The 16,626-nt window shown below is 36.9% G+C and overlaps 1 protein-coding gene across 1 annotated transcript in view; it reads left to right on the top strand.

Annotated features, from left to right (window-relative positions):
- The window catches only part of ABCB5 (ATP binding cassette subfamily B member 5), a 116,413-nt gene that overhangs the window by 59,657 nt on the left and 40,130 nt on the right, over nucleotides 1-16,626 (top strand). Inside the window, exons 16-19 of the mRNA XM_059395700.1 lie at nucleotides 941-1,075; nucleotides 10,189-10,332; nucleotides 11,299-11,403; nucleotides 11,796-11,873. Of these exons, the coding sequence (XP_059251683.1) occupies nucleotides 941-1,075; nucleotides 10,189-10,332; nucleotides 11,299-11,403; nucleotides 11,796-11,873 (462 nt within the window). The remainder of the gene's footprint in view (nucleotides 1-940; nucleotides 1,076-10,188; nucleotides 10,333-11,298; nucleotides 11,404-11,795; nucleotides 11,874-16,626) is intronic.

Raw genomic sequence — 16,626 nt, 5'->3', positions numbered from 1 at the left:
AAGACTTCCACGTACATATTCTCATTTGCATCTAAATCCACCTAAGGCTTTTTGTCTCCGCTCCCCACCCCGGACACCATCATCCAAACCGAGCTGCTCATTTCTGTCGTCTCCCATCCCGTCTTTTCATGGAGAAGCCACAGAATTACTTATACCACATTCAGAGGAGCAGGAAATATGTAATTTCTTTATTTCACTAAATTTGGTCTCATTTCTCCTAATAGCAAGAAAAGCAAAAACTAGACTTAGAGCAATCTGATTTAGAACTTTATCTTATCAAAAAAAAGAGAAAAAAAAAATTTCATCCTATCCAGTGATTTAAACAGTTGTTTTTTGTTGTAGGTGGGTTTTGTTTCGTTTTCTTTTTAAGTTAACTTGATGTCTCTGGGAATTTTTATTCTCTAGGAACTGGTCCTACTGATTTTGCTTTCTGAACAGTTTGGAATGGGCAGGAGTTGCTGGCCTGGAAAGTATTCCTGCCTCCTGAGATCTCTCTCAGGCCCAGGGCTAGCATCACATTTAAGTGCCTAGTGATATTTTATAAATTTACAAGCTCTACAAAAGGGTAGGAAAGGTAGCTACTCTGCTGTAGGTAGCAGCAGAGTCAGAAAGAGCATTTGAGTCATCTCCCTCATGAAGATCTTTTTACTAAAATCTGTCTCTACTAATGGAATAATTGTTTTGAACTAAGGCATTGTTTTTTCCAGTTAAAGTACAGGTCTTTGGAAAAGAAGCCACAATAAACTCTTGTCACTCATTAATATTTTAGTAAAAGTTGGACTTACTCGCTCTCTACCAAGCCTGAAAACTTCAGCGAGAGCTGTACAAGAATATATCACTTTCAGTATCAAAAAGGCAATACAGTTTTAGAGGGGTGCTTAAGAAAAGTCCTGAATTTTGAAAACATTGTTCTAATAGTAACATATATTCTTCATTTAAGGATATTAAAAAAGCTGATGAACAGATGGAATCAATGTCTACTGAAATAAGTATCAACTCCGTTCCTCTGTGCTCTGTGAAGAGCAGCAAGTCAGACCTTCCTAACAGGTCTGAGGAATCCATCCAGTATAAAGAGGTAATGGGTAATGGTTTAAGTTTTATTCACATGTTCTCCAATTAATTTTTATTTAACTCTTGTAATATTTAGAATTTATGATAAAATGTTACTATAACAGTAAGTGTACAAAACATAAGTCTTTCCCAAATTTCACTATAATATCACTGTGATGCTTTAAGAAAGTGGCCCTCAAACAAGACCATATATGTCACAGGCCATTTTGGGGTCAAGAAAACTCTTAAGAATGGGCTTGTTCTTCTTTTTCTAGTTCCTTTAGGTGTAACAGGAATTGGCTAGTGAAAATTCAGAGAACTTTAAGGAATGCAGAGGTAGGAGATAAAAGTAGAAACCACTACTGAGGTTAAAATAGAGATCCAAGGAAGAGTCTCATTTTTTTCCCCCTGTCAAGGCTGAGATTCATGCCTTGGTTCAGATGACACAGCTTTGGTTCAGTGGATAGCAGAGAAGTTGCTAAGGTACCTCACTGGTGGAGTTTGCTGGAAATCTGTACTGTTGCATACCAGAACCTACTGGGTAACAAGAGAAGCTACGGGGTACTGTTGGAAGCAGGAGCTGGAGAGGTTGCCCTCTGCAGGAGTCAAGTACAGTTCCATGTGTAAGCAGGTGCAAGCATTAGTCACTTGACAAAAACACAGACCAGTGCTGTCTGGGTCCCCTGGTTACACCTCTCCTGGCCAAGCCAAGAGCTGGAGAAAGCATTTGCTGGCCAAACATAGGAGAAAACTGTGCTCAGCAGGCACCTACTCTGACAAAACTCTGCAAGCAGAGCAGCAGAGAGAAAAGCTTATCATGGAGGAGCCTTCTCAGAAAGCCACCAGAAAGAGAAGAAAAATTCCCTCCTTGTGCAACATTTTTCCAGTACCCTTAACATACAAGGCTTGACATCTTACTAACTGGTAAAGGAAAAATGTTTATAAGGCAAAAGGTGGATTTAGACCCAAGAGGAAATAAATCAGTAACCATGACAGAGATGATATTATTTTAAATAAGGGGAACAGCTAATATAATGGCCTGGAGTTGGGGGTCACATTGATTAAGAAGAAAGGGATGAGCAGAGAGCTGTGTGAGATATTCAGGGACCACATCTGTAGCACTTTGTAGACCATAATGTGTGTGTGTATAGATATATATATATAGCAGTGATAAATGGAAATATTTTATTTTAAGGTTCCTAACTGATATGCAATATTACTTGAAGGTAGACTATGACCTTACTAGTAGTCAAAGTTGATTTCAGAGCCAAAAAAAAAAAAAAAAGGAATAAAGAAGGTTTTTTCATAATTTTAGAAGGATCAGTTTGGGCACCTAGGTGGCTCACTCATTGTCTGCCTTCAGCTCAGGTCATGATACCAGGGTCCTGGGATTGAGCCCCACATCAGGCTCCCTGCTCAGCGGAAAGCCTGCTTCTCCCTCTCCCACTCCCCCTGCTTCTATTCCCTCTCTCTCTGTGTCCCTCTCTGTCAAATAAATAAAATCATTTTAAAAAAATAAGTAAAAGAATCAATTTATCAAGAACTGAAAAGAGTAATAAAAAATCACAATTTTATTCAGAGATTTCAATACATCTCTTAAATATTGATAAAACAAGTAGAGAAAATTCGGCAGAGAAATCGCACTACTTGATATTTACCCCTAAAGATACAAATGTAGTGATCCGAAGGGGCATGTGCACCCAAATGTTTATAGCAGCAGTGTCCACAAGAGCCAAACTATGGAAAGAACCTAGATGTCCATCAACAGATGAATGGATAAAGAAGATGTGGTATAGATATACAATGGAATACTATGCAGCCATCAAAAGAAATCTTGCCATTTGTGATGACGTGGATGGAACTAGAGGGATCAGGCAGGAGACAAACCATAAGAGACTCTTAATCTCACAAAACAAACTGAAGGTTGCTGGGGGGAGAGGAGGAATGAAGAGGTTGGTTGAGTTATGGACTTCGGGGAGGGTATGTGAAATGGTGACTGCTTGTGAAGTGTGTAAACCTGGCGATTCACAGGCCTGTACCCCTGGGGCTAATAATACATTATATGTTAATAAAAAATTAAAAAGGAAAAAAATTCAGGGATATAGATGACTTTAATAGCATTCTCAACCAGCTTAACCTAATAGAAATTTATATAAGTCTCCATGTATCAGCTGAAGAATACACATTCTTCTCAAATGCATCTGCAACATTTATTGACCATATTCTAAGCCATAACACAATATATTTTTTTTAATTCATATAATGCACAGTGTATTACTTAAGCTATGTAGAATTACATCAGAAATCAAAAACAGAGGGAAGCCTGGCTAGCTCAGTTGGTAGTGCGTGCAACTCTTGATCTTGGAGTTGTAGGTTCAAGTCCCATGTTAGGTGTATAGATTAGTTAAAAATAAAATCATTTTTTAAAAAAAGAAGAAAAAAGAAAAAGAAATCAAGAACAGAAGGTGGTCTAGAAATCTTGAAATACTTGGAAGCTAAACAACTCACTTCTAAATAATACATGGATCAAAGAAGAAAGGAGAAATTCAAAAGTATTTTGAACTGAATTAAAATGAAACCAAACATAATCAAAATGTATCCTGTGATCCAGCAACTGTACTACTAAGTATTTACCCAAAGAATACAGAAACACTAATTCAAAGGGATACATGCACCCAGATGTTTATAGCATCATTATATACAATAGCCAAATTATGGAAACAGCCCAAGTATCCATCAACCAATGAATGGATAAAGAAGATGTGGTAAATATACACAATGGAATATTACTTGGCCATAAAAAAGAATGAAATCTTGCCATTTTAAACAACATGGATGGAGCTAGAGAGTATTATGCTAAGTGAAATAAGTCATAGAAAGACAAATACTCTATAATTTCACTCATATGTGGAATTTAAGAAACAAAACAAACAAAAGGAAAAGAAGAGACAGAGAAGCAAACCAAGAAACAGACTCTTGGGCACCTGGGTGGCTCAGTTGGTTAAGTGACTGCCTTCAGTTCAGGTCATGATCCTGGAGTCTCAGGATCAAGTTCTACATTGGGCTCCCAGCCTAGCAGGAAGTCTGCTTCTCCCTCTGACTTTCTCCCCTCTCGTGCTCACTTGTTCTCACTCTCAAATAAATAAATAATCTTAAAAAAAAAAAAAAAGAAAGAAACAAACTTTTAACTATAGAGAACAAACTGATGGCTACCAAGGAGGTGATAGGTGAGGGGGTGAATTAAATAGGTGATGGGTATTAAGGAGTCACTTGTCATGATGACCACCAGGTATATATGGAAGTGTTGAAACACTGTATTGTACACCTGAAACTAATATTACACTACACGTTAACCAACTGGAATTTAAATTAAACCTTAAAAAAGGTAAGTCAAATTTTTAAAAAATGTATGTGATGACACTTAAAGTAGTATTGAGAAAGAAATTTATACAACTAAACACCTATATTATGTAAAAAGGAAAAACCCAAATTAATAACGTTATCCCTTAAGAAACTAGAAGGTAAAGAATAATTATAAAGAAAAAAAATCAATGAAATCCAAACCTGGTTTTTTGAGAGCATCAGTAAACTGAAAAACCACTGGACTGAATAAACAAATTAAGAAAAAAGACACAAATTACCAATATCAAGAATTAGAGTGGTGGCATCACTATAGGTTCTACAGATATTAAAAGAAAAATAAGATAATCTTTTGAAATCATTTATGTGAATAAATCCTACAACTCAGATGAAATGGACAAATTCTTTGAAAGACACAAACTACCAAAGCCCACTCAAGAATAAATTAATTTAAAAAGAATAGATTAATAGCTTGAATAATCTTAAAACTTGAATTTGCCATGAAAACATTTCCTTTAAAGAAAACTTCAGGCCCACTTAGCTTAACTGGTGAATTCTACCACAAAGAAAATTGAAGAGCTCCTATTTTATGAGACCAACATTACTCTGGCATCAAAATGAACAAAGATGTTACAAGAAAACAAAATTACAGGTAAATATCCAACAATGAACATAGATGGAAACATTCTTAACAAAATTTTAGTAAATCTAATGAACCCTATATAAAAAGAATAATACATCATCACCAAGTAGGATTTATCTAAGAAGTACAGGTTTGGTTTAACATTAAGAAATTAATGTAATTACTCTTAATGTTGAAAAAGAAAGCCAAAGTTGCTGACATCACAATTCCAGACTTCAAGCTCTATTACAAAGCTTTCATCATCAAGACAGTATGGTACTGGCACAAAAACAGACACATAGATCAATGGAACAGAACAGAGAGCCCAGAAATAGACCCTCAACCCTATGGTCAACAAATCTTCGACAAAGCAGGAAAGAATGTCCAATGGGAAAAAGACAGCCTCTTCAACAGATGGTGTTGGGAAAATTGGACAACCACATGCAGAAAAATGAAACTGGTCCATTTCTTTATACCACACACAAAAATAGACTCAAAATGGATGAAGGACCTCAATGTGAGAAAGGAATCCATCAAAATCCTTGAGGAGAACACAGGAAGCAACCTCTTCAACCTCAGCCACAGCAACTTCTTCCTAGGAACGTTGCCAAAGGCAAGGGAGGCAAGGGCAAAAATGAACTATTGGGACTTCATCAAGATCAAAAGCTTTTGCACAGCAAAGGAAGCAGTCAACCAAACCAAAAGACAACTGACAGAATGAGAGAAGATACTTGCAAACAACATACCAGATAAAAGGCTAGTATCCAAAATCTACAAAGAACTTATCAAACTCAACGCCCAAAAAACAAATAATCCAATCAAGAAATGGGCAAAGGACATCAACAGACATTTCTGCAAAGAAGAAATCCAAAAGGCCAAACAGACACATGAAAAAGTGCTCCACATCACTCAGCATCAGGGAAATACAAATTAGAACCACAGTGAGACACGACCTCACACCAGTCAGAATGGCTAAAATTAACAAGTCAGGAAATTACAGATGCTGTCGAGGATGCAGAGAAAGGGGAATCCTCCTACACTGTTGGTGGGAATGCAAGCTGGTGCAGCCACTGTGGAAAACAGCATGGAGGTTCAAAAAGTTGAAAATAGGGCGCCTGGGTGGCTCAGTGGGTTAAGCCGCTGCCTTCGGCTCAGGTCATGATCTCAGGGTCCTGGGATCGAGTCCCGCATCGGGCTCTCTGCTCAGCAGGGAGCCTGCTTCCCTCTCTCTCTCTGCCTGCCTCTCCATCTACTTGTGATTCCTCTCTGTCAAATAAATAAATAAATAATCTTAAAAAAAAAAAAAAAGTTGAAAATAGAGCTACCCTATGACCCAGCAATTGCACTACTGGGTATTTACCCTATTTATTAGGGTATTTGTAAATACCCTACATTTACAAATGAAGTGATCCAAAGGGGCATGTGCACCTGAATGTTTATAACAGCAATGTCCACAATAGCCAAACTATGGAAAGAACCTAGATGTCCATCAACAGATGAATGGATAAAGAAGATGTGGTATAGATATATGGTGGAATACTATGCAGCCATCAAAAGAAATGAAATCTTGCCTTCTTCAATGACATGGATGGAACTAGAGGGTATTATGCTGAGCGAAATAAGTCAATCAGAGAAAGACAACTATCATATGATCTCCCTGATATGAAGAATTTGAGAGGCAACATGGGTGGTTTGGGGGGTAGGAAAGGAAAAAAAATGAAACAAGATGGGATCAGGAGGGAGACAAACCATAAGAGACTCTTAATCTCACAAAACAAACTGAGGGTTGCTGGGGGGAGGCGGGGAGGAGGTGGGGAGGGAGAGGATGGTTGGGTTATGGACATTGGGGAAGGTATGTGCTATAGTGAGTGCTGTGAAGTGTATACACCTGGCGATTCACAGACCTGTACCCCTGGGGCTAATAATATGTTATATGTTAATAAAAAATAAAATTTTAGAAAAATAAATTCATGTAATTTCTCTTATTAAAAAATTAAAAGAAAATATCTAATCATCTAAATCAATACAGAAAATTCATTTGACAAAATGCACTATTCCTGATAACTCTTAGCAAACTAGGAATTGAGAAAAATTGTTTCAACCTGATAAAAGGCATCAACAAAAGATCTACAGCTAATATCATTCTCAATGGTGAAAGACTAAGATCAAGAGCAAGGCAAGGATGTACACTTCCACCACTTCTAGTTGACATTGTGCCAAGTTCCAGCCTGTGCAATAAGGCCAGAAAAATAAAAGGCATCTGGATATGAAAGAAAGATATAAAACAGTCTTTATTCAGAAATAACAACTATTTATGTAACTGAGCTTAGCAAGGTTGCAGAATATATAATCGATATACAAAAATCAAAAATAGGAATTGAAATTTTAAAAATAACATCATATGCAGTAGTATCATAAAATATGAAATACTTGGGGATAAATTTGATTTAAAAAATTACAAGATCCACACACTGAAATATATAAAGTATCACTAAGAAAAGGAAAGGAGACCTAAATAGAGGAATATACCATGTACGTGAATAAGAAGTTTCAGTTCTACAGGTTCAAGGCAATACCAAACAATATTTCAGCAGGCTTTTGTGTAAAATTTGACAAACTAATTCTAAATGGAAATTCAAAAGGATAAAATAAAACAACTTTGAAAAAGAACAAAGTTGGAGGATTTGTACTACCTGAGGATTTATACTACCTAATTTCAATTCTTTATACAGCTATAGTAATCAAAATAATGTGCTATTAGCACAAAAATAAACAACTTGATCAATAGAACAGAATAGAGTTAAGAATAGACCCACACATAAGTGGTTAATTGTAGTTAGACAAAAGTCCAAAGGCAATTCAATAGTGAATGTATAGTTTTTTCAAGAAATGATGCTATCGGGGTGCCTGCGTGGCTCAGTGGGTTAAAGCCTCTGCCTTCGGCTCAGGTCATGATCCCAGAGTCCTGGGATCGAGCCCCACATCGGTCTCTCTGCTCAGCAGGGAGCCTGCTTCCTCCTCTCTCTCTGCCTGCTTCTCTGCCTGCTTGTGATCTTTGTCTGTCAAATAAATAAATAAAATCTTTAAAAAAAAAAAAAGAAATGATGCTATACCTCTATATAACTATATGCAAAATAGTCATCCTCAATCCATACCTCAGATCACAGATAAAAATTAACTCAAAATGGATTACAGACCTTACTGTAAAACCTAAAGTTAGAAAACTTCCATAAGAAAATCCAGTAGAAAATCTCTGTGACTTTGAATTTAGCAAAGATTTCCTAGATACAACACCAAAAGCACAATTCTTTAAAGAGAAAGATGTGATAGATTAGACTTCACCAAAATCAAGACCTTTGCTATTTGTTTTGTTTTGAAGACTTTATTTATTTATTTATTTGACAGAGATCACAAGCAGGCAGAGAGGCAGGCAGAGTGAGAGGAGGAATCAGGCCTCCCGTCAAGCAGAGAGCCCGATGCGGGGCTCCATCCCATGACCCTGGGATCATGACCCAAGCCGAAGGGAGAGGCTTTAACCCACTGAGCTACCCAGGTGCCCCAAGACCTTTGCTATTTGTAAAACACTCTTAAGAGATGAAAAGATAGGCCAAAATCTGGGAGAAAATATTTGTAAGACACATACCTGATAAGGAACTCCAAAAGCACAAAAAGAATACCAGCAATCCTTGGGGCACCTGGGTGGCTCAGTGTGTTAAGCCTCTGCCTTTGGCTCAGGTCATGATCTCAGAGTCTTGGGATCGAGCCCCACATCAGGCTTTCTGCTCGTCAGGGAGCCTGCTTCCCCCTCTCTCTCTGCCTGCTTCTCTTCTTACTCGTGATCTCTCTCTCTCTCTCTTTGTCAAATAAATAAATAAAATCTTTAAAAAAAAAGAATACTAGAAATCCAAATGAAAAATGGGCAAAAATTTGAATATACATTTTGCCAAAGAAGATGCACATATAGGAAACAAGCATACAAAAAATGCCAAATGTCATTATTCATTAGAGAAGTGCAAATTAAACTTGTAATTGAGATTTCATGACACACCTATTAGAATGGTGAAATCTAAAAAGACTGACAGTAGCAAGTGTTGGCAATGATGTGAAGCTACCACTGTTCCACATTTTGCTGAGGGTAATATGAAATGCTAAACACTTTGGAAAACACTTTGACAATTTCTTAAAATTCAAGAACACAAACACTTACTACCTGATCCAGCTATTCTATCTCTGGGTATCTGAAATGAAAGCATATGTGTGCATATGTGTGCATATGTGCACACAAAGTCTTAAATATGAATATTCATAGCAGTTTTATTTGTAATAGCCCAAAATCCAAATACATGTCAACAGGTAAATGGATATATAAATTTTGGCATAGCCATACAATGGAATACTGCTCAGCAATAAAAATGAATGAAGTGTTAATTTATACAATATTATGAATAAATCTCAAAGTAATTATGTTGACCAAAGAAGCCAGATGAAAAAGAATACATACAGTATGATTTCATTTAAATAAAATTTTAGAAAATCCAAAATAATCTGTAGTAACAGAAAGCATGTCAGTGATTGTAGGGGAAGAGGATTGGAAGCTGGGAGGTGTGGGAGAGGGGGATTACAAAAGGCAGTAGAAAACTTCTGGAAATAATGGATATGTTAATTATCTTGACTGTGATAATGGTTTCATGGGTGTATAGTTACATCTAAACTTACCAAGTTGTACATTGGCTCAGTGGGTTAAGGCCTCTGCCTTTGGCATCTATGTTGACAAAGCGTAGCTGTGCAAATTTGGGAGACTGAAAACTTAACATGACTGTGTTCTTGAATCCACCAACTCTCATTGGTGCCATTGGCTCAGTGGGTTAAGGCCTCTGCCTTTGACTCAGGTCATGATCTCAGGGTCCTGGGATCAAGCCCTGCATTGGGCTCTCTGCCACTGGGGAGCCTGCTTCCCCCTCTCTCTCTGCCTGCCTCTCTGCCTACTTGTGATCTCTCTGTCAAATAAATAAGTGAAATCTTTTAAAAATATATTTTTACTCTGCCATTTTTATATTTTATATTTTACATTATAAATCTGTTTAAAATTGGCTAACCTCTCTTAAGTTTCATTATGCTCTCAAACTGGAGTTCTAACCAAAGTGTTTTATTCATAGATGAGTCTTCCTGAAGTTTCTCTGTTCAGAATTTTTAAATTAATCAAGTCTGAATGGCTTTCTGTGGTTTTGGGGACGTTGGCTGCTGTTCTAAATGGAGCTGTTCATCCAGTATTTTCCATCATCTTTGCAAAAATTGTAACTGTAAGTAAGGCTAATTGTGACTGTAAGTAAAGCTAATTTGCTAATATTTTTAACAATTTTAAACAAAACACAGCATAAGAGAACAGAACCGTTGTACTTTGACCTAGTAATGGGGAAACTGGGATTTGTAGTGTGTCACCCATAGTGTAGGATCCACAATAGGAAGGTTAACTAATGTTCTCAGGGGATAAGCCAGCCTCTATTGTGAAGTCTTGACTGGGCCTTGTTGACTGGGCAATCAGTAAAGAAATTACTTTGTTTTCTAATTTTGACTCCAGTGCCGTATCAGCATTCCAAAGCACTGAAGCAATAAAATAGACAAATACAACTACTCTTCTTTCAGCGAGTCCGAACAATGGCCATTTTTTATTACTAGCCAACTCAAAGAAAGGAAATAACAAGAGTTTAGGATTGTGCCAAGGGACTCAGGAGAGTTGGTGGATTCAAGAACACAGTCATGTTAAGTCTTCAGTCTCCCAGATTTGCACAGCTACGCTTTGTCAACACAGATGCCAATATATGTAAGATTACTGATTTTTGGAACAATTTCTAGGGACATGTATAAAGGTCTCACATTGTAGGTAGTACCTTAAATAGAAGAATATTAAGAAACCTAAATTATTAGCCATTATTAGAAATAGTAATTCAAACAAACTGGTGGTTTTTTTGAAAATATATTGTGATAATAATAGCAGAAGACTCATTGCCTGATCTCATATTTACATAGCTTAAGTGGGAAATTTGACAGCAAATCATTTTTTTATCATATGTAATGAATGTAGTGGATAGAATAATAGTACACTTCTTTTAATTATACATTCTTTTAATTATACATTCCAAAAATATATATATAATCTTATTCTTATGTTGAAATCCATTCAAAAATTCCTGATAGATATTTCAGTTTTTTTCTCTTTCTTTTATATTTTCTTCCAATCACCTGATAAAAAATCTGTTCCATTTCAGATATTTGAAAATGATGATAAAGCCTCATTAAAGCATGATGCTGAGATGTATTCCATGATATTTGTGATTTTGGGTGTTATTTGCTTTGTCAGTTATTTCATTCAGGTAAGTTTTTAATGAATTAAGCTTGAACATGATTATTTTTTTTAAAGATTTTTTATTTATTTTATTTGACAGACAGAAATCAAAAGTAGGCAGAGAAGCAGGCAGAGAGAAGGAGAGGATTAAGCAGGCTCCCTGCTGAGCAGAGAGCCCGATGCGGGGCTCGATTCCAGGACTCTGGGATCATGACCTGAGCCGAAGGCAGAGGCTTTAATCCACTGAGCCACCCAGGCGCCCCAAACATGATTATTTTTTATGTCATCCTCTCTGAATTAAAAATAATAACAATAATAACAATATAAATAAAATATAAATAAGTAATGTAGTGACTAAATGTTACAAAGAAATAGAGAAGAGAATTAAGAATAAATATAAATTTGCTTTTTGTTTTTCAGGGGTTATTTTATGGCAGAGCAGGGGAAATTTTAACCATGAGATTAAGACATTTGGCATTTAAAGCCATGTTATATCAGGTCAGTGTTTATTTGATTTTTTCCTTATTTTATTTAAAATGTATTTTTCAATATTCAAGCTTATAGTTTTTCAAGTCAATTTCTTGACATAATCTTTCCTTTGATCCCTTAAGAGCATGCCTCTTGTGTTCTAAACAGCATCTAACATCAAGTTCTTACTATATATATATATATATATATATATATATATATATATATATATATATTTAAAGATTATTATTTATTTATTTGTCAGAGAGCGAGCGAGCACAAGCACACAAGCAGGCAGAGGCAGAGAGAGAAGCAGGCTGCCAAGCAGAGAGCCCGATGCGGGACTCGGTCCCAGGACACTGGGATCATGACCTGAGCCAAAGGCAGTGGCTTAACTGACTAAGCCACCCAGGTGTCCCTACAGTGTATTTTTCTAACAGAAGCAATTTCAGGGGTGCCTGGGTGGCTCAGTGGGTTGGGCCTCTGCCTTTGGCTCAGGTCATGGTCTCAGAGTCCTGGGATCCAGCCCCTCATCAGGCTCTCTGCTCGGTGGGAAACCTGCTTCTTCCTCTCCCACTCCCCCTGCTTCTGTTCCCCCTCTCTCTGTGTCTCTCTCTGTCAAATAAATATATAAAATCTTATATAAAAAAAGTAAAAAGAAAATATAACATAATAGAAAACAGTACTTAGAGTCCATTCCTTTTCCTTATATTTATCTTGACAAATCTTTTTATTTAAGATTTTATCTTTTTATTCGACAGAAATCACAAGTAGGCAGAGAAGCAGGCAGAGAGAGGAGGAAGAAGGCTCCCTGCTGAGCAGAGAGCCCGATGCAGGGCTCAATCCCAGGACCTTGAGATCATGACCTGAGCCAAAGGCAGAGGCTTAACCCACTGAGCCACTCGGACACCCTGACAAATCTTTTGTTGTTGTTGTTGTTTTTAATGTAGTGGGTTTTTTTAATGTGGTGTTCTAGGATCAGATTGAAAGACCAAATAAAAACTGAGAAGAAGAATTAAGAGCTACAATATCTCAGGGAACATATTTTAAAAGGATGAGATAATTCCTCTAGTGTTCATCCATGTGCATACCTTAAGTTTTTTCACCCCATGCTTCTGAAAGCAGCCAGTAATGTCCCTGTCCTCATCAGAAAAGTCCTGAATTCAGGTAGCAGGCACTGGCAGGTTCGCCTGCCACACACAGATGATCAATCATACCTGTGAAATAACTAAAACTAGGTAGATCAAGTAATAATCTTGAGAAGTGAATCTTTTGTTTTTAATAGTTTCTGAATGGGTAAATTTTATTTTTTAATTAACATATAATGTATTATTTGTTTCAGGAGTACAGTTCTGTGATTCATCAGGCTTACACAATTCATAGCACTCACTATAGCACATGCCCTCCCCAGTGACTATCACCCAGCCACTCCATCCCTCCTACCTGCCTCCCCTCCACCAACCCTCAGTTTGTTTCCTTCTATGGTTTGTCTCCCTTTGAGAAGTAAATCTTGAGGGCAAATGGCAAGAATGTCTCAGATCAGCACTTCTAAAATTTTTTCAAGGGGGTGAGGTCTATTGGGTTCCCTGAAAACCAGTTTTCATTTGGAACACTTCACCACACTTGATGTCACCAGAGCTCCTTGTGCAGGAGCAAATAGCTTCCTGCCTAGGTCATTTCTTGTCAGAAAATAGCATTACTGTCAGTCCAGCTGAGTCGTCAAAACCAGTTTTTACATCTTATGATGTTTAGCAGTAATGTTCAGAGGGCTGCTGTGTAACAAAATTCCTAGGACTTTTTGCTCTTAGGGAACTATAAGCTACAAAATTTAGTAAAGCAAGTGCTAGGTTTCTCATAGCAACTTGATGCATTCTCTGCTCAAAGGCCTGTCAGAGATAATTGGAGACTCTCCTTAAGAAAAACAAAAATATACTCGAGGGATCATAAAACCATTTAATGGCTGTATGACTCACTCAAGTTAAACTTATACTTTAATTTTGTTTTTTTTTTAGAATACTTTATGTTCTTTCCTCAAATCTTTGATGAAATTAGGGTAGGATTTTAATTAATACTGTATTTTACACTTACTGACAATTTCTGCTCATTTTTGTTTTTCTCTATGAATTTATGTTTTTCTACATTCAAGGAAATTTATTTTTTTCAATTTCCAGGGACTTTTGACAGTGTATCTTGAATGTTTGAATGTTTTGCACAGAAGAATATATATAACTTTTCCAAACATGCTTTGATCTTTGTCTCTAAAGGTTCACAGTGTGCTTTTGGTGGAGTCCCAAGTCCAGGAGTAAGTTTAAGCAGTCATTACTGTGAATCCAATATCCGAGGGTTACTACTAGACATTAATGCTCTGCCTACCATTAGGCACATGAATAGCTAGACAGTAACATTCTTGGATAAAGTAGCTTCTGCCCATAAGAATGCCCCAATTTGGAGCACCTGAGTGGCTCGGTGGGTTGGGCCTCTGCCTTTGGCTTGGGTCACGATCTCAGGGTCCTGGGATGTAGCCCTGCATCAGGCTCTCTGCTCAGCGGGGAGCCTGCTTCCCCCCTTCCCTTCTGCCTGTCTCTCTGCCTACTTGTGACCCCTCTCTGTCGCATAAATAAATTATTAAAAAATCTAAAAAAACAAAAAACAACAAAAAAGAACGCCCCAATTTATAAACCAAAAACTCTGATCCTTCAAAAAGCATACACGTTGAAACACACGCACACAGAGACTCTGTGCTATTTAGCATATGTTATTAAATTCCTATAAATTCAACTCAGTCCCTGTCATCTCATTGTTTGTTTTTTTCTCTTCATGCTTTAGCATTCTTTTTGCTTATCTTTGCTTTTTCAAACTGGAGGAAAAGAGGAGTAGGGTATTTGGCCTTTTCTTTAAAAATACCTACCCAGTTTCAATTTTGTCTACAGTAAGAGACTCCTAGTCCGTACTTTTACCTAACTCTTATTACCTGGTTTTTGTCCCAAGACTTTTTAGGCTTAGAAAGCATGCTGAGACTTGCACTGTTTTTTACAACTATTTTGAAACCTCATTTGAGGCAGAGGTATTTATGGAATCAGGTGTGGTCTTTTTGTAGGTATAAAATCTGTATTTTATTTGATTACTTGACATCCTTCCAGTTGAAAAGAATGTCCTAAGTGTTGCTGACTTCAGTGGTTGTAAATAATTCATTTAAGCTAAGTTTATACTTCTTAATGATAAATATTGACCTAAAGATTGGATTTCTGAACAGATAAGTATTTTTGCCTATTTCTCTTTAAATTAGATCGGCTAGGGCTTCTTTGCGGGGGGGTCTCTAAATTAAGAGATGATAGAATTAATGGTGATCACTAAGGGGCTCTTAAAAAGCTTAAAAAGGATTTGAGGTAACAAGTCCTGACGCAAGAGAAACAGGTAATGAGACTCAACTATAATGCTTCAGTTAAATGGGAGATAGAACATAATAGTGGATTAAAAACTCTAGCATCTGGTTGCCTAGGTTCAAATCCTGGACTCAGAACTTGCAAGCTATATGGACCTGGGTAAGTTATTTAATCCCTCTGTACCTTGGCATCCTCATTTATAAAATATGGATAGTTGGGTGCCTGGGTGGCTCAGCTAGTTAAGCGACTGCCTTTGGCTCAGGTCATGATCCTGGAGTCATAGGATCGAGTCCTACATCGGGCTTCTCCCGCTGACCTCTCTCTCTTACTCTCTCTCTCAAATAAATAATGGAATCTGTTTTAAAAATATGGATAGTCATATCTACCTCATACAGTTATGATTAATTGGGAAAATACATACCAAATATGTATGCATCACAACGTGTTATTGTTTTTTTTTTTTCTTTTTTGCTTCTAGTATAATTATTGACAGGGAAAAATGGATTTAATAGTATCAGAAGACTGATAATCTTATAGTCATTTTACCATCAGGAAAGGAAAAAAGAAGCTAATTTTTACTCAACACCAGCTATACTCCAGAAACCCTAAGTGTTTTAGCATACATTGTCTGTGCTGGAATACAGTCCCTAGAGTACACATTGCTGACTTGTTGGAAAGTAATTTTGGACCTCTTGCTGATTGAACATCAGATAATGACTAAGACTCATCACATATATATCCTATGCCTAGTGTATTATACAAGTTACTCTAGAATCAAGAATGTAATATTTCATAATAAATTACTGTTTCTAGATTTTTACTTTATATTGTTCCAAAATTTCTTTGTGTTCCATGCCATGTTGAAAAATAGAAATAATTGGAAAATATGAAGTTTATCTTAATTTTTTTGAGTATACAATAAAAAAAAACAGGTAATGTCTTCCAGTTCCAGAATGCTATAGTTATTATCATTGCTGATGTGTATTCATAGTATTTTAGGCTCTTGAGTGGGGTTGTGTTTTCAAAATGGTGGTTAGTAGTGCAAATTGAAATCTCTATAGGATGCCCTTCGGGTATCTTGGATCTTCAACTCTTTGGACCACCTTCCCAATGCAGGAGCTTACAGAGTAGTGCTGTCATACTGGGGTCGTACCCACCCTTGCTCTTGCCATATTCCTCCATGGGAGAATTATTCTCACACAACTGTGTGATTAATGCACACACAGCCCTCTCTCTGTTGTGCTTCTGTTTACTTAGTTGGCAGAAACACGTAACCTGAGTGTCAGGGCCCTGGCTGAGCTGTAAGCCAACAATTCTTTTGCTCTTCATTTACTAAAAATAAGTCATTTTCCAGAAACAGGCTTCACATGATTTTAATCCACAAGAGATATAAGGGGTTT

The sequence above is a fragment of the Mustela nigripes genome, chromosome 4, assembly GCF_022355385.1.
Source record: "Mustela nigripes isolate SB6536 chromosome 4, MUSNIG.SB6536, whole genome shotgun sequence".
In the NCBI taxonomy this organism is placed as follows: domain Eukaryota; kingdom Metazoa; phylum Chordata; class Mammalia; order Carnivora; family Mustelidae; genus Mustela; species Mustela nigripes.
This window is presented reverse-complemented; position numbering and strand designations above follow the sequence as displayed.